General features: G+C 35.1%; 1 protein-coding gene and 1 long non-coding RNA gene across 3 annotated transcripts; one reads left to right on the top strand and one right to left on the bottom strand.

The window, feature by feature from the left end:
• Positions 1–542: 542 nt before the first annotated feature.
• On the top strand, positions 543–16,049 carry LOC120112922. Of its 2 annotated transcripts, XR_005514601.1 has the most exons (3): positions 543–1,027; positions 8,586–8,660; positions 15,622–16,049. It is a non-coding gene; the product is annotated as an uncharacterized LOC120112922 (long non-coding RNA). The 2 variants fall into 2 exon arrangements; XR_005514599.1 differs by lacking the exon at positions 543–1,027 and having other exon boundaries at positions 7,861–8,660.
• Positions 6,230–20,053, bottom strand: LOC103715889 (probable 2-oxoglutarate-dependent dioxygenase At5g05600). Its single transcript, XM_008803678.4, has 4 exons — positions 19,796–20,053; positions 16,022–16,272; positions 7,526–7,853; positions 6,230–6,857 (listed from the first exon to the last, which is right to left on the bottom strand). The coding sequence occupies exons 1-4, from the start codon at positions 20,027–20,029 to the stop codon at positions 6,615–6,617; spliced, it is 1,056 nt and encodes a 351-aa protein (XP_008801900.2). The 5' UTR covers positions 20,030–20,053; the 3' UTR covers positions 6,230–6,614.
• Between the last annotated feature and the right edge of the window lie 2,664 nt (positions 20,054–22,717).

Below are 22,717 nucleotides of genomic sequence, written 5' to 3'. Positions count from 1 at the left end.
GACGGATGGCCAGAGTATGATTAATTATATATATGTGACAGAGATATATATATTTTTATTGTTATAGTATAAATTTTTTCTTGTAAGAATATATGCATGCTTCTTTTTTTGGGGGGGTAAGAATATACCTTGCTTTTCGGTGACCATAGTTGCAATATTAAGATAAAATTATTCACCTCTACTTGAAAAAAAGATGATATGGTATACACATGCCTTTGGGTAGTGACATTACAACAATAGGATAAGATTATTTATCTTTATTCAAGATTCATATTTAATATTTATTGCCATAAAGTTATATGTATTAGTATATATATTTTAAATTTATATTTTGCATATATGACTATAAAAATTTAATATCATCTAGATTGCAATAAGTGCCTTAAGTGGCAGGGGAAGGAAAAGTACAGCTGGAAGGAAAAGTGCAAAACTCGTGAAAACTTGATTGAAGCTAATGAGGGATGATAGCTGTACACAAAGAAAAAAGTTGGGTCTCTTTATTATCTTTTGTCTTTTATTAGCTTGAGGATTTTTTTTTTTTTTAGTGTATATATGAACTTAAATATAATCTTTATATTTTTTGAGAAAATTGCACAAGGTTTAAGGGGATGTCATGTTTTATTAAATTTTCTTTTGATTTGGACAAAAATTATTAGAATTGTCCAACGTGCGGACACACACCACAATACCCTGGTGGGCAATTTGGTAATTCACTCCACTCGTGGTGAGAGAAAAAGGAAATTGCCTAAGATATTAATTATTGCCTTCATGTCTAATAATACTTTTTATTAATAGGTTCTGTAATTGATGAACCTATTAGCATTACTAACTGAGATAAGCCCTTACTCCACTCCTATGTGTATTTGCTTATCCTAAGGCATCAAGATCTCTGCATTCTTACGAGGCATTAAGATCTCTGAGGCGATAGATATCAAGAAGGAGGAGAGAAAGATACATTCTATCTATGTGCTTTCTTCTTCCGCAAGATATTATTATAACGATCATCATGACTGCCGGGGCTTTCAAGGTAGCTTCAATCTTCTCTCGTTGAATTTATTATTTTTATGTGGTCTTAAAGCCTGGATTTTGTAAGAGATTAGAAACAAAATAACGAATCAAATTGAGAAGAAATCAAATTAAAAGGAAAAAATCAGAAAAAGGATGTGAGGAAGAAATTAAAAAAAGAAGGGAAGAGAAAGAAGGAAAAAAAAAAGGGACGGCGGCACTCACGTTTCCTGTTGTTGTGTCTTCCTCCTCCATTGGGTGGGTAGAGAGGTCACCGCCAGCTGCCTTAAACAGGCCGATGGTGAGCCCAGTTAGCGGCCGCACCGCCATGTGGGGTGGGTGGGAGGGTTCTTCCTCCTTGTCGTCAGCTTTCAAAAAAAAAAAAAAGGACCACTGGTTCATCTCAAATCTCGGGAAAACCGGCAGCCGAAGTCGTCAGAACAGGGCAGCGGCCGGCGATTAAGAAATTTTGAGGTCGCTAGCGGTTATTTAGGCGAGGACGGGCCGCCGTATTCTTGCCCTCCTTCACCCAATCATGGGGAGGAAGGTAAGGATAGTGGGTTTTGACCCGAAATCCGAACCCCGTTAGTTAAAAAAAAAAGATATTTGCAGTTTATCCCTTAAAGGGCATATTATTATTTCCGTTCTTTCAGAATTGCATTTTAATCCCTATGGTGAAATTTTATTACATAAAGGTCCCTAAATACTTATTTTATTCCAATACTAAAGTTTTATTATGAAATGGTACTCTGATAATTATGTTGTGGTCCCTGTCATATATTTTTATTGCATAAAGATCCTTAAATATGTTGTTGTAAAGTTTATGTACCCTCATGTTTAGAATGAATAATGATATGTTTTGTGCAAATCTATATTTTTAGAGGGTTGTAAGTTTCAATGAATGGTGACCAACAAAATGGACCATTCATTGAGATTTGTAGGATTCCTTGTTTGGTGTTTAAATAGATGGAGAGTCATGTTAATTTTGGTAAATTGCTATGCTATTGGTGCATAGCTGGTTGATCTCTATTTTTGGAGGATTGTGGGTTTCAATGAACAGTGATCGCCAAAGTGGCCCATTCATTGAGATTTGCAGGTTTCTTCTTTTAATTTTTTGAAAGGATTGAGAAGCGTTGAGAGATTAATGCATACAATCCAAGGGAGTATATTGCGTGTTGTAATTCTGAAGTGGAATATTTTTTGACTAGTGAGTGTGTATGGTCTAAAAATCCATTCTATCAGAGTAGATGGACCTCCGAAAGCTGATAATATTTTACTAGTTGATTCCACTATACGTTGGAAAGATTACCTTATGTGGGTCACTTTCTTCCCACAGGAAGTTTGTGACATTGCATCAAAGGCTCTCATTTAAGTAATGTTGATAAATATTTTCAAGCATATTGTTTACTTATATTTGTCTATTAATTAAATGCATTGAAGTTGTTTTGCAGTTAGCACCTTTGTCATGAATAACACTACTTTTCTCATTGAAACTCTGATTAGAACAAACTACAAAAGATAGAAACTTGATATTGAATTACCGATGGGTTTGATGGATTTAGATATTGTACTCAGAGATGATCATCCATCTTAAGTTACTAGTGAGAGAACTTCAGAGCAAAAGACTGCTTATGAAAAATGGGAGAGTGCGAATAGTTTTAGCCTGATGATTATCAAAAGATCCATATCACATTCGACTCTAGATGCTTCACCTGACAATGGTAATACTAGACAATTCTTTGATGCCATAAATAAGATGTATGTAGAATCTAATAAGGTTGAGGTTGGAGAGCTAATTGAAAAATTAATCAATATGAGATATGATGATAGTGAGGGTGTTAGAGCTTATATCATGCAACTAGAGAGTATTGCATCCAAGCTTAGTAATCTTGAAATCCCTATCCCTAGAGATTTTCTTGTGCATCAAATTCTTAATTCTCTCCCTACGCAATTTGGTCAGCTTAAATCACATATAATGTGATGAGGGATAAATGGAATGTAAATAAACTTATTTCTGCTTGTGTTCAAGAAGAAGAAAAATATCTTAGGAAAAAGAGTGAGATTGCTAATATGATGTATCAGCCACACCCTAGGGGTCCCATATATAATAAAAAAAAAGATAATTGTTCCAAAAAGGGCTGGTCAGACTCACAATTCTAGAATTAGAAATCAGAATCCTGGAGACCCACGAGTTGCTATTAAGAAGATTTTGAAGTGCTTCTTCTACAAAAAGAAGGGTCATAAGAAACCTGAGTGTTTCAAGCATAAGAATCAGTTAGAAAAGAAGAACATGCATAAAGGTAATTCACTAGCTCTTGTTAGATGTTCTATTACATTTTTGTAGTTGGATAGTGGGGCATCTATTCATATTATTAATTCTTTGCATGAGTTCATAAACAAGTGGAGGGCAAGCGAGGATGATGTCAAGGTATTCATAGGAAATGAAGTCAAAGTTTGAATTGAACTTATAGGAGATGTTAGACTAGAGTTACAGTCAAGATTTACCCTTATTTTAGAAAATACTGTTTATGTATTGTCCATAAGGCGGAATTCAATTTCTCTTTCTAAACTTGATTCTAGTAATTTTAGGTTTACTTTTGGTAATGGAAAACATAAACTATTTTGTGGCTCTAAATTTGTTGATGGAGGTCTTCCATGTAATAGTTTATATCACCTTAACATTGTCTCTCGTAATGAGTTCTCTTCCATGCATGTAGATGGTAACCGGTTAAATGAGTTGAAGGTCTAAATTAACCTGAACTGAACTAGACGAGTTGCCCCATTTATGATGCAAACCATTTGTATAAAGTTAAACCTGTTTAAAGCGTGTTGTTTATAGATCGGATTGATGGGTCGAATCAACTATGCACTAGATAGATCTTGGATACTTATATAGAGCCAATGACCTTAACTAACACTTTCTAGCCAGTCCTTTTAGGTGAATTCCTTGATCGCTATGAATGAAAATAAACCATATAACCCACAATTGGATCAAAGGGATTCGAACTAGTGATCCCAAGTTTGAAGTAACCACCAAGCTACAACATATATGCCACGAGCTTACACCTACCCATTATCAATAGGAATGTGGCATTATGGATAGCCTTGGTCTTATGTATGGGATAGCCGCGACATATAGAAATATGGCATGATGGATAACTTCATCATGGGTAGGAATGCTACGCATAGGATAGTCGCCACCAACTTACGCGTGGGATAGCCATCACAGATTGGTTGGAACATGGCACTGTGGATAGCCTCATCATGACCAAGAATGCAGCATTGTAAATAGGCTTATCATGGGTAGGCCACGAACATGGCACTGTGGATAGCACTGCCACAAGCAAGAATGTGCTGCTTTAGTTTACCGGTCATGGGTTGGAGTGTGGTTGTGGCTAGTCCAATACTGGAAAGATAATTGGAAGTCCCTTTTGTGAAATCTTATGATTGTTGGTGAATCTAACTTTGTTGATTTGATAATAAAATACTCAAATGAAAACACTGCTAAAATAAATTGCTTTTGTCGGCATGTGATTGATGCATATTAAATTTGATTAACCAGTATCCAGATTTTGATAATTGATTAGTATATATACACATGTTATGAACATTTTACTCTACTTGATATTATTCCATCAGTTATGTTTATCATTATTATTTTATCATTTTATATATTGGTGTACGTTATGAGGATTTTTTATTGAGCTAGTTAGCTCATACCAGTCTCTTGATTGTTTTTCAAAGTCTCAGGTTGCATAGCACTTGGTTGATATTGGGTTTGCTAGTAAGAGATGACAGAAGAAATAAATGTTTATGATGATCATAAATTTATATTGTATTGTTGTTGTTATTTAATAATATTGGAGTTATTTATTTTATTTTGGAATATTAATTTATATTTTGAAATTTGTTATTCCAGCAAGCCTTGTACCTTCCCTAGGACTATACTCTATGGAATGTATGATTGTGTCACGTGTCAACTCACATGATGGGGTTTAGGTGAGATGGTTTTTGATATCACAGCGAAGGTTTCAAATATCTAGGGTTTAACTTAGAATTAGTGTAGGTTACTAGATTTTTAGTGAGAGGTCATTGCTAGCTGCAATGGTAAATAGCTTGGGCTGATAAGCACAATGGTATAGGTTTGGAGCAGCCACTTTGCGTAGAAAAAATGACAAAGGTTAGAATCCTTAGTTTACTCCCTTCAAGACTCCCAGGTTGTCAAGACCATAACTATAACTGAGTGTTTTCAAAGGCTTAACTGAGAAAAATATATGAGGATCCATGTGGTCGTGTGTTTAGTCCCATATTAGCTATGAAATAAATAAATTCTGGATACTTATTCAGGACCAAGAATCCAAACAATACCTTCCAGCTAGTCTTTTTGAGTAAAATCCTAAGTCGTAACAAAAAATACACAGTTTTCATATGATTCTTGAAATATAAATTTAAATTTCAAGTTTGAATTTTGAACAAATTTGGGATTGGATACTGGTTTAACTCGACACGGGCCATTATGGGTCGCCCAAAATGGATCCAAGCTGTTATCTTGTGTGTTGCTTTTGTCAGGGTGTGCCTCGTTGTTTGGACTAGATTTAGTTCTGTCTTTTCCTTCCACTTTTTTTGTATGTACTCCTTTTCTCAATTCATTTACCCCTAAAATGTCAAGTGGCTTGCCATCAGCTTGCTAAAAAAACAAAATAAAGAAGTGCATGGGAAGTCCGAACTGATTATTAGCTTGGAAAGTTTTGTCTATTGTCTTTTGGTGTTTATATTATAATTCTTAAGAAACTTGCACAATTTTGAAAGGGATGTTAATTGTCTGATTTTTCTTTTTGATGTAGGCGAAAATTATTTGAATTGTCCTAAAAGAAAGACAAAAACACCTTAGGGTTTTGTTTGGCAAATTGCTCCTCTCCATGCTGAGAAAAGGAAAATATTTAAATTAACAATTGTAATTAAATCAGATGACAATAGATGCAAATTCTTGCCTTGTCTTCAAATAATACATTGTTTTGGTGTCCCTTTTTTGATCCTCTAAGCATTACGTTAGCATTACTATATTTCTGAAAACAGAACAGACAAGTGCAAACCATACCAACTCTTAGCCAATGGTTAGGTGTCATGTATCTGTATGAGTCCAATGGCTCCATACATGGAACTTAAGCAGAGACGGAGGCAAGCACCTCTGTTCCCTTGGTACACCTCTATTACCTTGACTCCATTGAAAGAGAATGAAGTGTCTATTTAGCAGGTATGATATAAACTTTATGAAGTGCTGTTTGATAGAAAGATTTGGGAGTTTGAGACAAACCTCTCCTAGTTGCATATCACATGACATCCCACTAATGTAATACCAGAGTCACAAAATGACCAAATGTAGAGGAATGCAAGTTCAAGATAACCTGTAAATTGGATATGAAGCAGGCAGCTGGCCTGCCAAGGAAACCTGCCTGAATCTTGGACAATTGAAAAGCACCAAACTAGGATTTGCAGCCAGTATTAAACATGATGTATATGATATCGTTTGTTCGATGGGACCGAGCTTGGATTCCCCTTTCAGCAACAAAGACATTAGTGCTTGATGAAGGTTTAAGCCGATGTTTTGGTTAGATTTTTGCCCAGTCAATAGTTCTCTTCCCTTGTGAAAAGTTCCTGAAGAAGACTTCAAGATAGTCTTTCATCTTCACCTTCCTGTACAATCTTGGATGCATCTCATCTACCAGCCTGTCAGCAGGTTCCAACTCCTTTTCTGGTTCTAATGCATAAAACATAGCCAAAGAGATCCTCTCCTTTTCTAAGTTGGTCACCACTCTATGCACAGGGCTTTTGAAAATCCCATTGCTCATAATCTGAAAAAAAGGAGTCTATTCTCAAAAAGAAAGGTATCATTACATAAAATAGGAAAGAATAAGCAGCGAGAAATAAGCACATGCTTCTTCATTCAAAATTATTTCTGGAATGGAGCTGAACAATTTGCTGTGGAAGGAGTCATTACATGTCAAGAAAAGGAATTTGATATGCGTATATCCATTGTGTTCCTTCTTTTAAAACTTTTTTGTCAATGATTAAATTATATGATACTTAGCAAAGTATCACAAAAAAGGGTAAATGATTATTCTACCAAAATATAATGGTGTTTCCTTCACCATGTGTAGGCCTTACGATTATTCTTCTTAGCACATTTTAATTATGCGTCTCCTTTCAGAAATTTGTGCACTAACCCACGGAAATAGCTCTTTATAAATTTTTCTTTTTTTCTCCTTTGAGAAGCTACAATATTACAAATTTAATCATTTGTGAATGTAGTGTAATCTTCAATTGACATCTGTAATTCCATTAAACATTTGTCTTGTATCATAAGAACTAGTATTTCTTCAAAGAATTAATAAGAACACCGGGAAATGACCAGCATAAATAAAATCATAATAGAATCCTTGTTGAAAAATTAAAGAATTAGGATTCTGACAATGGTCTAAAGGAAGGGAAGAAGAATTACTGTTGAAAAAATGATAGTTACCTCCATCTCATCTCCAAAGTTGACAAGAAAAGAATGAGGATTTGTGGGTATCCTAACCCACTCACCATCTTTGAGTACCTGAAGACCTTCCACATCTTTGTCTGGCAAAACAATAGTGATCATGGAGCCATCAGAGTGAGGTTTGAGGCCGAAGACAAGATCAGGTCTTGAACAACATGGGTAATAGTTAAATCTTGCATATACTGCAGCTGTGCCTCCAAGCTGCTGAGTGAAGTACTCCTCATTCAGATCCAACAACTTTGCCATGACCATGAGGATTTTGTCAGCTACCTTCCTTAACTTCATGGTGTATTCATGGAGGATTTCCCTATAGTAAGCTTAAGAAGTTATGATAGGTTGAATAAACTATAAAGTGAGAATGCAATTCCAAACTTCCTGATTCTATTTGCCGTATTTGTGCATGCATGCACATACCCACACACACAAACATAGACACACACTTACATTCTTTTACGTCACCAGAAAACATGGACTGAGGCATAGAAGATGAAATGCACTGCATAGGCCTGTTCTTTTGGCCCATACTGTGCGAATGTTTCGACACCCTTGTGTGCTAGACAAGCATAGCAACTTAGCAAGAGATGAAGCATCAGAAAATTCTTCCCTGTATCAGTTGGGCTCCTAGGAAGCCTCTAGCCCCATCCTCAAAACAGGATATTTTCATCCTTAGATAAAGTGATTTGCTGTACCCCAAATTTTCAGGGATTGCAGGGTCTCAGGCTCTTGGACCTCTCACACCTCATCAATCAAGGTGCACTGAAGCATAGGATACCAAAGCATTCATACATCCTTGATAGATTAGATCCTGACACTCAGACAACTTTGAAGTTTTCCCTCGAGTAGGAGTTTACCATGCCGATTAGATGATCTATATGGCAAATTATAAGATGGTTTGACACTTCCCTCATCAGCTCACCATAGGAATGGGATCTTCTTATCTGCTGACTTCATTTTTTCAGTGATCCACTACTTTTCCTGATGCTTTAAAGATCAAATCTAAACAGCAATATTTCAGGGATTAAATCAATTAATTTTGCAGGTTCGGCAGAACGGAAATTAGTGAGGCAGCAATTTATTTTAAAACAGGCAACGTGATAACAAAGAAATGAAATAGGTGAGATCTGTAATTTTTGATTGCCAGAATTTTATTTCTCTAATATGTAAAAAAGACAAGATTGAATGACCAGAGATGCAAAATATTAGATGTGTTGGAATTTGAATGGATTTTTAAAGATTTTAAAGAGGTGTTAATAAAAAAAAGATTTGTAACCCCCAAAGTTTTAAAAGAATTATTTCAAATTCAATTTGGAAGTTTCAAAACTTCCCATTATCTCTCATTATGGCCTTAATGAGGCCATAAGTATTCAACCGTTATGGTTGGGTTACAAAAGGCCTATAAAGGAACCATTCCTTGTATCTAACAAAAAACAATGCAAGAGTCTTTTTCTTGCTCTCATTGTTCTCTCTACCACAATTCTCTCTTTTACAATTTTCTATATTATTTTATATTTTGGGCAACCGATATAGACTAGGTAATCTGCCTACTACAGACGTGCACTGTAGATTAGGCCCGCTGTGAGCCGTTTGGGTTGTATCTTGGAGCCGTCGCTGACCGCCAATACCTGCACGTGGGGAGGCAACAACGGTTTTAGGACAGTGCGTCTTTTGGCGTGCCTCTCACACCTCACAGGCCAGATATTTTCTTACCACTATTTTATTATAATTGTTAGATTTTCTTTTTATGTGATTTAAATATTTTACAAAGCATCTTGTTTTGATCAACATTCTAAAACCGTTGTTATATTGTTTCATCTATATGTTTATATTTCTGCAAGATGCATAGTTGAACACTGTTTTTGCTCATCTTTGATAGAAATCATTGTTGAATACACTTTTAAATAATAATATATATATAGTTTAGCTTTAGATTCTCAATTTTAATATTAAACTGTTTAATAAAAAAAAAACAGTTTACTGCTTAATAAAAAAACAGTTTCTGTTTAATTAAAAAAAACAGTTTACTGTTTTACTGTTTTAATAAAAAAAAGTTTACTGTTTTGATCAAGAAAACAGATTACTGTTTTAATTTAAAAAAAAAAACAGTTTACTGTTTTACTGTTTTAATAAAAAAAAAGTTTACTGTTTTGATCAAGAAAACAGATTACTGTTTTAATTAAAAAAAAAACAGTTTACTGTTTTAATTAAAAAAAATACAGTTTACTGTTTTAATAAAAAAAATAGTTTACTGTTTTAACAAAAAACAGTTTACTGTTTAATCAAAAAAAAAAAAAAAACAGTTTACTGTTTCAACAAAATACAGTTTACTGTTTCAACAAAAAAACAGTTTACTGTTTAATAAAAAAAAACAGTTTACTGTTTAATAAAAAAAACAGTTTACTGTTTAATCAAAGGAAATAATTTACTGTTAAAAAAAAAAAACAGTTTACTGTTTCAACAAAAAACAGTTTACTGTTTTAAATAAAAAACAGTTTACTGTTTAATAGAAAAAAAAAAGTTTACTGTTGAATCAAAGAAAACAATTTACTGTTAAAAAAAAAAAACAGTTTACTGTTTTAATTAAAAAAACAGTTTATTGTTTTAATATAAAAAAATAGTTTACTGTTTTAATTAAGAAAATAGTTTACTGCTTTAAAAAAAACAGTTTACTATTTAATATATATAAAAAAAGTTTACTGTTCTGATTTAAAAAAAAAATAGTTTTGGTGAAGATATAAGTATTAAATCTAATTGGTGACATTAGGGTTGTTTTCCTTTACAATTATTAGTAAAGTTATTGTTACATAGTATATTATTAAGAGATACTCTTAGGAACATCTTGTTTAAATTTATTCATTAGTGACATTATTGTTATTATTTTTCCTCACAGTTGAATACTCTACTGCCCTTTTTAAACTTTAAAAACTTAGAGTTTAAAATTTAGAATGGCAAATATGGAAGAAGCTAATAGTATTAAGCCTGAAAAATTTAGTGGACAAAATTTTCGTAGGTGGCAAAGACAACTTAAATATTGGTTGACTGTGTTAGGACTTGTATCTGCAATAGAGGAACCACGGTCTAATCAAGAGTTACCTTCACAAATGACTAATGAGCAAGTCGAGTACCACTGCTATAATAGAATACTTAGTGCTTTGTCTGACCACCTTTATGATGTGTATCATGCCACTACCTCAAGTGCAAAAGAACTTTGGGATGCTTTAGAGGCTGAATATGGGATGATAGATGCTGGCATTGATCGGTTTACTGTCTCAAATTTTAATAGTTATAAAATGGTAGACAATAAACTAGTGGGAGATCAAATTCATGAGTATCAAGAACTTCTGAGAGGAGTTGAGAAAAAGGGAACCAAATTTAGTGAAGATTTTAAAGTCTCATGTCTTATAGATAAGTTGCCATCATCTTGGAATGATTTTGCTAGGACCCTTAGGCATAAACAAGGAGAGTTAACCTTAACCCAAGTCATAAACTCTCTTAGAGTTGAGGAAAAACATAGAGCCAATACTAAGAAAGAGGATGAAAAGACTCCTAAGGTGAACCTAGTTGAAAATAATACTAAGAATTTTTACAAGAGAAATAATTTCCAACATAGGGGTAAGAACTTCAAGAAAAATAATAGGTTCCACAATCGTTCTAACCAAAACCAAAACTTCCAACACCGTAATAATAATAATAATAAAACATTCAAGGGCAAAGGAAGTGAGAAAAGGCTATGCTTTGTTTGTGGGAGAACTAATCACATGGCGAAAGATTGCTTCTTCAAGAAGACTAAGGAGTATAAGCCCAAGCCCAAGTCAAATCACTATCAAAGAGATCCAAAGGCTCAAGTCTATATGTTGATGGATCAAGAGAATTCAGCCGAGCCATCCTTTAGGTATAACTTTAGTTCTTCTTCTATTAATTTTACTTATGAAAATAAAGATTGGTGGTTAGATTCTGGAGCTAATGTACATATTTGTTTTGATTATGGTTATTTTAAAACTTATCAGAAATCAAGTGGAGGAAGTGTAACATTAGGTAATGACTCTGTTGCACGTGTGCTTGGAGTTGGAGACATAGATTTGAAGATGACATCTGGAAAGATCTTAACTTTGAAAGGAGTGCGACATGTTCCAGAAATCAGAAGAAATTTAGTTAGTGGGTCATCCTTAGTCCAACAAGGATACAAGGTTGTCATGGAATCCAATAAAGTTGTAATTTCAAAAAATAATGTATTTGTTGGGAAAGGATTTATTAGTGAAGGGTTGTTTAAATTAAATGTACTTTCAGAAGTTAAAGTTATCTCTTCAAGTATTTTCAATGTTGAATCTTCTAATGTATGGCATGAACGATTGGGACATGTAAACTTGAAGAAAATTAAAAGAATGATGGATCTAGATTTAGTCCCTAAATCCAATCTAAACTTCAAACATAAATGTGAAGTGTGTGTACAAGCCAAACAACCTAAAAGGCCTTATAAGTCTGTAGAAAGAAACACTCAACTCTTAGAGCTCATACATAGTGATGTATGTGATTCGAACAGACCACCTACTAGAGCAGGAAATAAGTATTTTGTGACTTTTATAGACGATTGTTCGAAATTCTACTATGTGTACTTAATAAAAACTAAAGATGAGGTGTTTAATAAATTCAAGATTTATAAGACCGAAGTAGAGAATCAATTAGAAAAAAAGATTAAGAAACTCAGATCCGACAGAGGAGGTGAGTATACCCTTACTAATTTTAGCATCTTCTGTGAGGAATATGGAATAGTACATGAAATAACTCCGCCATACTCTCCCCAATCTAATGGAGTAGCTGAAAGAAAAAATAGAACTTTAATGGATATGGTTAATGCGATGTTGATAAGTTCTGGGCTACCTGAGAATTTGTGGGGAGAAGCAATTCTTACTGCATGTTTCATATTGAATAGAGTAACTGTAAAAGATAATGATAAGACCCCTTACGAAATTTGGAAGAAAAGAACACCTAATCTTAAAATCTTGAAAGTGTGGGGGTGTTTAGCTAAAGTAGCAATCCCTGAGCCTAAGCGAAAGAAAATAGGGCCTAAAACTATAGATGCTGTCTTTATAGGGTATGCTCAAAATAGTAGTGCCAATAGATTCTTAGTTATAAACTCTGAGATTAGTGAAATTTCAAATAATACAGTTATAGAATCTAGAGATGCTACCTATTTTGAAGATATATTTCCTTATAAAAATAAAATTTCACACCAAGTAATAGATAAATCATCTACTAATGATAAACCTTCCACTAGTACAAGTGCATCTAAGGAACCTGAAACACAATTAGAGTTAAGAAGGAGTAAAAGGTCTAGAATAGAGAAAAATTTTGGAGACGAATTTTATACCTTTTAACAGAAGGAGATCCTACTACCTATAAGGAAGCTATGTCTTCTTTAGATGCTCCATTTTGGAAGGAAGCTATACAAAGTGAGATAGAGTCTATTATTCAAAATAACACTTGGGAGTTAACTAATTTACCTCCTGGAAATAAAGCTATTGGGTGTAAATGGGTGTTCAAGAAGAAGTTAAAACCTGATGGAACCATAGACAAGTACAAAGCTAGACTAGTAGCTAAAGGTTTTACACAAAAGGAAGGAATAGATTACTTTGATACATATTCACCTGTATCTAGGATAACTACGATTAGAATTTTAGTTGCTTTAGCATCAGTGCATAATCTAGTGATTCATCAAATGGATGTTAAGACTGCCTTTCTAAATGGAGACATAAATGAAGAGATATATATGGAGCAACCTGAAGGTATTGTAGTTAAAGGTCAAGAACATAAGGTCTGTAAGTTAGTTAAATCCTTGTATGGTTTAAAACAAGCTCCTAAGCAATGGCATGAGAAGTTTGATAAAGTGATCTTAGAATATGACTTTAAGATTAATGAATATGATAAGTGTGTGTATTACAAAGAGAGTAATGGAGAACATGTGATTTTATGTCTTTATGTTGATGATATATTAATATTTGGGACAAATTTGGAGATAGTAAATGATGTTAAGTCTTATCTTTCTAGAAAGTTTGACATGAAGGATTTAGGAGAAGCCTATGTAATTTTAGGAATGAAGTTGGAAAGAACACCTAATGGAATTACTCTTAATCAAACCAGTACAATAGAAAAGATGTTAAAAAAGTTTAATTATTTTGATTGTAAATCTATATCAATACCATATGATCTAAATGTGCATTTGAAGAAAAATAATGGTGAACCAGTATCTCAACTGAAGTACTCACAAATGATTGGATCATTGTTATACATAGCAAATAAAACTAGGCCTGATATAGCATATGCTGTTGGGAGACTTAGTAGATATACTCATAATCCTAGCAAAGATCATTGGGTTGCTTTAGAGAGAGTCTTTAAATATCTTAGAGGAACCTTGGAATACTCATTGTGTTATAAGGGATTTCCGAATGTAGTTGAAGGGTATAGTGATGCGAATTGGATAACAGACAATATGGATATAAAGTCCACTTCAGGGTATGTATTTCTTTTGGGTGGAGCAGCAATATCTTGGGGATCTAAGAAACAAACTATTATCTCTCGCAGTACTATGGAGTCAGAACTTATAGCTTTAGATACAACTTGCTCTGAGGCTGAGTGGATTAAGAACTTGATGCTTGACATGCCTTTAGTTAATAAACCCATGCCTGCCATTTTTATACATTGTGATAGTAAGGCAGTAATAGAGTTAGTAAGGCAGGCACATACTAATAAGAAAATGAATAGACATTTGCAAGTGAGGTATAAATCAGTTAAAAGCCTATTGAATAAGAATATTGTGTCTTTGGAATTTGTAAAGTCTGAGAAAAATATAGCTGATCAGCTAACCAAAGCTCTTTCTAAGAAAGCTGTCATTGATTTGTCGAGGGGGGTGGGCTTAAGCCCATAAGGGAGTCACCTAGGGAGGTAACCCAACCTTTGTGATTGGAGATCCCATGAAGAAGGTTCAATGGGTAGAAACAATCCGTATTGCGTGACTCATTTCAGCACTACTTTTAAGGAGAGAGTCTCCTGCTCATCCCTATGGCAATAGTGCTTTGATATGTGACGTTAAGGAAGGGTGTTACCCTGAATGAGCCCGAGGCAGGCATACTCCTGCAGGATACAGGTCACATGTATTCTTGGAGGACTCACCTAAATGAGAGTTGTCGTGAGGCCGCGACTGTGAGAATTGGGCTGTTCTCTAATAACTCTCATGAGAATCAAGATTGAGCGCATGGCCATAAATAGCGCTAACCCGCACCAAGTCTATATCAATACTATGTGTGTGACATGTTAAAATCTGGTCCAAAGGGTCAAGTTCAAGACTTAGTTTACTATGATCCTTCAGGTTAGAACTGTCAACACTAAGTGTAGGTTCAAGTCCGGAAGACACCTGCACCCATTGCATTGTATAAAGTTGCCCAAATTTTTATATATATAAATTTGTATGTGATTTTATAAAGTTTTGAAACTTGTGGGGGACTGTTGGAATTTGAATGGATTTTTAAAGATTTTAAAGAGGTGTTAATAAAAAAAAGATTTGTAACCCCCAAAGTTTTAAAAGAATTATTTCAAATTCAATTTGGAAGTTTCAAAACTTCCCATTATCTCTCATTATGGCCTTAATGAGGCCATAAGTATTCAACCGTTATGGTTGGGTTACAAAAGGCCTATAAAGGAACCATTCCTTGTATCTAACAAAAAACAATACAAGAGTCTTTTTCTTGCTCTCATTGTTCTCTCTACCACAATTCTCTCTTTTACAATTTTCTATATTATTTTATATTTTGGGCAACCGATATAGACTAGGTAATCTGCCTACTACAGACGTGCACTGTAGATTAGGCCCGCTGTGAGCCGTTTGGGTTGTATCTTGGAGCCGTCGCTGACCGCCAATACCTGCACGTGGGGAGGCAACAACGGTTTTAGGACAGTGCGTCTTTTGGCGTGCCTCTCACACCTCACAGGCCAGATATTTTCTTACCACTATTTTATTATAATTGTTAGATTTTCTTTTTATGTGATTTAAATATTTTACAAAGCATCTTGTTTTGATCAACAAGATGTAGCGTTGGAGAAGCTTTGCGGTTAGTGAGAGTCCATAGATATAAACTATTAATGTACAAGACCAACTGGAGGCAGCAGCAACTCAGTCAGGAAACTAATGTACAACAGTGAAAACAGGTTCAATGGGGATTAAGATTTGGCTTTCTTTTTATTCATAATCAGGTTTTGTTTGTGTCCACAAAGTTCTACAGTAAATTTTCCAGCAGTTTTCCGTGAGTCAGGTACTCTTGACTAGCTCGCACTCTTCTTCTGGTCATGCATCGATCATCTGTTTCAACAATTAAAGTGGTGGATTTTCTCCATAGCTAATTCCTATCTACCAGGGTTGAGAAAACTGTCCTTTGTCAAAGAACAATGCATTGTACTATATTTTGAAGGCAAAACAGCAATAAATACCTGAATGAGTGGGGATTCTCTGGCCAAAGGTCTAGATTTCTCTCATTTTCTGGTTGTACCAAGAGATACAGGCGATCAGACCAGTCGAGGATTTGGTCTTCATTTGCAACAGGGTCACTCTCATACCCTTCTAATTTACCCTCTGTTAAGTATTTATATTTCTGCTTTACTTCCATTGGGAGTTGAAAGAATTCCCTTGCTGTATTTCGCACTTCGTCCAGGAATGAAACTGACATCTCATGGCCAATAGCCTGAAGATATAAAAAAATTCGCCCCATCAGTGCCTTTACACAAATATCCATGCACATGTTGAGCTAATTAAGAGAAAAAAAAAATGTAGGAATGCTGAAGCATTACTCTCTCTCTCTCTCTCTCACCCCCCCCCCCAACCCACACGCACAATAAATGGAAGCATTAGTCTTGAAAATCAGTTTATGTTTATATATTTCTTTTGTGTAAACCCAGGTTTGACTTTTCACATCAACATTCAGACTCTAATGAAATGAAGGATGAAGTTGTGATGAGCACATAGCTAGAAGTAGCTGCAAAACTTTTGAAGCAAATAATGTCTATAATATTTATTTAACCACATTGAGGTATATGGGTTTTAACCAATTGTGATTCATACCGGTACCATCCTATTACAGCGGTACAATACGAGATGGCGAGGTGTACCGAGTATCAGTAAGGTACGAGATTACGTACCGATTCGGTACCGGTATGATACAATATGCCTAGTATGGTACAGTACCGGATGGTACAACGAACCTCCTTAATCTTGATCCTTGAAGAAGATAATGTCAGAACATTTAGTCAACTAAACTAAAGCCATCTATCTTGAAAACCAATTACATGAACAGAAATTTTCTTTGAGAGAAACATATACAGAAAATTGGTGTCAGAAAGTAAAACACTGAGTAGACTATCTGAGCATAAACACAATTTTTTTGAAACATAACAACCAAGTGCCTCATAATGAGCTCCTGCAATCCCAGTAGGCATGTCACTGTTCCAAAGAGAGGAATTATCTGTTCGACAATTGCTCAAAAGACGTATCTTCAAGTTGAGAAAATAAAAAATTGAAGAATCTAGGACTAGCATTAATTGTTAGATTTTTAAAATGGAGGGTAACCAAACATGTGTCCCTGAATTGAAATTCTTCAAGGGAAAATTAGGCCCACAAGAACAATTGGTCTCAAAAAAGCAGCATGACTAGTTTGGTTTTCACTTAAATCAATCTATTAATGATAAAAGGTTATAGATGATGTTGGTCAAATTAGGGGCTCATTTTATACCATTATCTTCTAATGGTCTTTTCTCATTACTGTTTACCGTTCAATGCAACCAGAATAGCAAATTGTTCATGTTTTTCTCCATTGGCACTTTACAATGTCAACTCATGTAAATAGTGGTGTAATGATTTTTGAGGAATGGCTAGGAAAAGACTGACCTGCTTTTCAATAAGAGAATAAGAAGCACAAAGGAAACTGGCAAGGACAAGAAAAAACCATCTCATGCCTAAATATGCCAAGGAAGAAATACCAATAATTAAGATAACTCTAACTTCAGCTGTAAAACCTGGTAAACAGGGAGAAGTTTCTGTTTATCTTTTGAAGCAGAAGATCTAATCTAGTCCTCACCAAGAATTGGATGTTGTGAATTATCTCTCTACATGTTTAGCTTCATTTCTGGACCGCATCTAATTGCATTCCAGACAAATATTTCAACAAATAATAAGCACCAAAATATCCCAGCCTCTTTTCCATTTTTTCACAATTCATATTTTCCTTGTGTATTTTGTTATATTGTAAAACTACATAGACATCACCATCATGCACATGATGATATTATAAAGAAATTTCCATGATCCTTGATATCTTTGTAACCGAGAAACATTTAGATGATAATATTTTGAACCATGTTCTGCTCTAGTTTGATTGATGTTCCTTCTCTTTATTCTTATTACAACATGATAGAGAAGGTAGTTGTATTTTAATTGGTTGTGTTGTTTCTCAATGCAAGAAGTAATTGTTAATCAATAATGGCGTCCAAAAGGCCATTGGAAAAAGATTTCCAGCATAAAATCATTGATCTACTCAATAAGTCTGGTGTAAAATTTGGGTGTTGCAGAGGACCCAGATTTGCACTCGCAATGAGTTCTGTTCCAGTAAGACTTGAGATGTCTGTCAGGCAGCTAGAAACAACTCAATGAAGGACCCAAATTGGATCATTAGGCCTTCAACAAAATATGGTCATGAGACTACATTTTTGAGAGAAAGGGAAGGAGACTTGCTGCACTATAATTATCCAGGTTTCAATTTCAGGGATGCACCACTCAAGAATTGAACCCAAAATCTTTGGTTGTTAAGCAAAGTGGGTCATACAACCCAAGAATTGAACCCAAACTGTTGTTTAAGGAAAAGAGGTGTCACCACCGGGACAAGTCTCAATAAGTACCACTAGAGGAATTTCACATTCATGCATGAGGGGCCAAATCTACACATGCTTTCGATAATTCTATTAGGACTGTGATGCTCTGATATTATTAGCTGACAAACAATAACCAAGACGTTGCCAGTATATTGCAAACAAGATTGTCTATGATCTAAAGCATGCTTCTAAAATTTAGTTACTACAAAACTTCACTTGAAATAGTAAAATAAAGATTAAAAGCATCTTGGCCATTATGTTGATAGTGAATTAGACAAACTCCTGAGGAGACATTGGTTCTTATTTGGCTGAAATATCAAAAGTTGGTACCTGATTTATAGATAATTTACAGGTTGTAGTTCACTAACAATATCAATTGATATCCCTGCTGGGATCGAAGTTCCAAAATACTGCCAATATAATGATTTCAGAGGCCTAACAAGAGGATGTCAAAGATGGTTTCCATCAGAACCGAAGCCTCTTTTTAATTATTAATAACATCATTTTAAATAATGGTCATTATCAATATGTTATTTTGTTATAACGATCATTGTTATAGTGATTGTTATATAGTGATAACAACAAATTAATGATCGTTATTTAACATATTTTATTGTCTCTTGATGTGAAAAAAGAATATTTCTTAAAATTTAAAACTTTATTCCAGCTGAAAAACCTATTATTCAGGGAACTGTGAGCAGTTTTTTCTATTACTATCTATTGGAAAATGCTTCACAATGCCTGTTTCGTGCACACGCGCCGATTTCCCAGCTCCATACTCAACCAAACAAAGTATGCCATACCATACTAAACCAGATAATACGATCTGTACCATATCATACCAGTTTGATAGCAATATGTGGTACAGAGAGTGTACCGACAATCAGTACGCTAAACGAGTCCTATATTGGGTGTACCGATAGAGTAACAAAATAACATCGGTATAAAACCCGACACCGAGATGGTATACCTTGCAACCGAACCTCGTGTTTGGCACCAATTACCTGTACTAATTCTCTCTTGCCACTTGGCAAGAGAATTATTTACAATGGCCCTTATAACACTATTTAATTCTCAAATAAACTTTTAGAGCTGAAATGGAAAATGAGGAAACTTTTTTCACCGCTATTTCCATTAAACTGTAGAACGGTTCTGGCCGTCCCTTTTGTTGAGCTCGATTAAATCATGAGCGTCCATTCCAGTCACAGATCCAATCTCAACCGTTCAACCGGATTAGTTGGGTTGTCATCACCGCCTAGTGAGTTAACCCATCCGACTCGCTCGTGGTTTTCTCGAACTAAAGCTCTAGAGGAAGTCTGAGAGGCGAAGGTGCGGGGAGGTTACCTGAAACAGACCCCAGGACTGGAGCGCCGAGCGGAGCTTGGCCGCCTCATCCTGGCCGTCGGCTTGGAGCAAGCGATGGAGATCGACAACGGGGACAGGGGAGGACGGCGGTGGAGGATCGATCGGACGGTCCTCCGCTCTCTGGATGTATCGGATAGGCGGCTCCTGGCCGGTCTCCGCCAGCGCCTGGACCAGCTTCCTTCCCACCTCCCTCTCCTTCTCCTCCTCAGTCATTACAACACCTTTGACTTCCCCCTGATGCGTGCGCTATTTTAATATAGATTCTTTTTTCCCATCCCTTTTAAAAATTCAAATTTACACGAATGTCCTCTTCAAATTTATATTTATTTTTATATCCTCATAGGATATTATTTTTGTGCATATGCCCTATGACGGTTCTTTTAACACCGTAGATAAAAAACATATTTATTTTAATTAAAAATAAAATAAAATTTTGAAATTACTTTTTTGTCTTTCATTATGATCGCTATATTTTTTTTTGCATCTACCCATTAAGAGTATTTTAATCATTTTAATTTAAAATCATTAATTTTTTAACATCGTTAGATGACGTGGGTACATATGCAAAAATAAGAATAAAAAAAAGATAGAATAGCATAACAATTATTTTACGAGAATGTATATGCAAATATTAATTTTGGAAGGATATTTATGAAAATTTTGATATTTAGAAGAATATTTATGAAAAAAACAAATATATTAGCTTCTAATGTACCGTTCATATGTTCCTTCATGACCATCAAACTTAGGGTGCTCCAAACATGGTGACAAGTAAGATCATCATGGTTTGTGCTTTACCTAGCTTTGTGGTGGTAACTTGACCCTGGCTCAGACTGAATTGGCTTAAATTTAAGATTTAGACCTTGATTCGAGCCATCACTTTGTGGGTCTAAGTGAGCCAAGATCTCCTTTCTAGCCAGGTTCAGGTTAGGTCTAAATATAAGGCTATGCTAGAGTAAATTGTTGTTGAATGAAATTGAGCAACTTTGCGTTTGATGAAGTCATGTCAAATTTGCTAGACCTAAATCTAACGTAATTGAAGGTTTGGGTCATAAATTGCGACCAAGCCTAACTCATGGGTTGTTAACTTTGATTATGGATTAGGTCGAACTATGGACATAAATAAGTAAGATTTAGGTGTAGCCAACTCGCTTAGTCACATATTTATAGCTTTCCCAATATTACGAGAAGGTCCAATGAAAACCAATGCTCCTACCATTAGCATAATATTCATTATATCTAGTAATTCCTTAGATCAAATTTGGGGGATGGAGATAATAATGGTTATTAACCATTGTTTCGGGAAATGAGGGATAATAATTAAATAATTGCATTACATAATCATGGCAAAAGCTATTTGATTGGGTCAGATAATAAAACTGTTACACAAACGACTGCTATTATTTCCCTTGCACGGTAGCTATTGTAACCAAATGGTTGCTAATCAAGATCATTTTCAATGTTGTCTACAAAACTGACCATTATGATGTAATAATGTACAACTACAAAAGTATTATTTGTGAAATATGCTAAAAAGTGGTCTAATTATAGAGGACATTAAGACCTATAAATAATAGTGCTCAAGTATGACTTCTGCAATAATGTAAGGATCATTAAATTAATCGTGTAGAAAATTTTCATTCATTCTACTATGGTTACCTAATGTCACAGTTCTATATTAAAGAGGTTATCTATCTACATTCTCGTAGATTTTAAATTGTATAGAAAACCCTCAATCATAATATTTAATAATAATACTATAAGAAAATTCTTCAAAAAAATACTTTTAACAATATTTTTGATAATTTTATATTTTCAACAAATATAAAATGCTTCTAGTTATAACTTTCTAGAATTCACTTCCAATTAAATTTATCAATTTTTATATGTCAATGCTAATGCAATCCATGGTATTTTTTAAAAAAAATAACATTTTAGAATTAACTTCTATGGAAGTGCTAAGTTGAGTGATTCTTTATCAAATTATCTTAGATAATGCTAGATTAGGATTAAGGGTCAAATAAAAAAAAAGGTAAACAACTCGAGGGCGACCTTCAGTTCATAATACCAATTGTCAAAAAACAAAAAAAGCGGAGAAAGTGGACTCTGCCTCCTCCTCGCTATAAAGCTCCCACCCAAACCTTATGAAACCCCAAGCCTTTCTTTCTCCTTCCCTGTTCTTCTTCTTGTTGTTTCTTTGGGTTTTCGTCGTCATCCGCTACTGTCGCAGTGGCCGCACCGCTAGGCTTGCCGGAGAAGAGGTATAGGATCTCTCTCTCTCCCTCCCTCAGAGTCCTTACCGATCTACCCTTGCTGTCTCGCCGATGTTGGCATCGCCGGGAGCCGTCGCCCCTTAATGAGCCAAGGGGGCCAAGAAGAAGCTCGAAGCCAGGCTCTGTATGAGATTCGATCGGACTGGTAGTCGGAGATCCTGGACTGAGACAAGAATGCTATCATCAAGCGCTGCCATCCCCGCCTGCGACCTCAAGATCCTCGGCCCTGTTTTCTCCCACTCTGCCAACATCCTCACCAAGAAAAAAGCAGTTGTTGTCAGCCTAGAATTTTATTTAGGCCATAGTTACTGCTCAAGAAGGCCTGCTGTTGGATCCTATTTCTCAAGAAGTTCTTCCTTTCGTGGAGCGATTAAGGCAGCAACTTCTTTTAAGAGTCCATTTAGGATTCACGAGCCTGGCCATGCAAGACAATGGTTGCATGTTAAATTTCGCACCTGATGGTGAATGTGAGCTTTTTTTTGAGTTTCAAGTATTGGAGATTGCACTAGAAGTAGACTATTCATATTTGGACTCTAATGCGGTCGATCTTGAGAGAGTTGTTCATCCTGGAGTCAGACTCTGATGAGATTTATCATTGTACTTATGAGATAAAGTCATACTTCACTTT

The sequence above is a fragment of the Phoenix dactylifera genome, chromosome 1 (genome assembly GCF_009389715.1).
Source record: "Phoenix dactylifera cultivar Barhee BC4 chromosome 1, palm_55x_up_171113_PBpolish2nd_filt_p, whole genome shotgun sequence".
Classification (NCBI taxonomy): Eukaryota; Viridiplantae; Streptophyta; class Magnoliopsida; order Arecales; family Arecaceae; genus Phoenix; species Phoenix dactylifera.
The sequence above is the reverse complement of the archived record's forward strand: the minus strand, read 5'-3'. Positions and strand labels throughout refer to the sequence as shown.

Coding starts and splice junctions, on each gene's coding strand:
- LOC103715889 (XM_008803678.4), bottom strand. CDS start 20,029: ATGACTGAGGAGGAGAAGGAGAGGGAGGTGGGAAGGAAGCTGGTCCAG. Junction 16,273..19,795: donor AGTCCTGGGGTCTGTTTCAG/GTAACCTCCCCG, acceptor TTATATCTTCAG/GCTATTGGCCATGAGATGTC. Junction 6,858..7,525: donor ACTTTGGAGATGAGATGGAG/GTAACTATCATT, acceptor CCTTTTTTTCAG/ATTATGAGCAATGGGATTTT.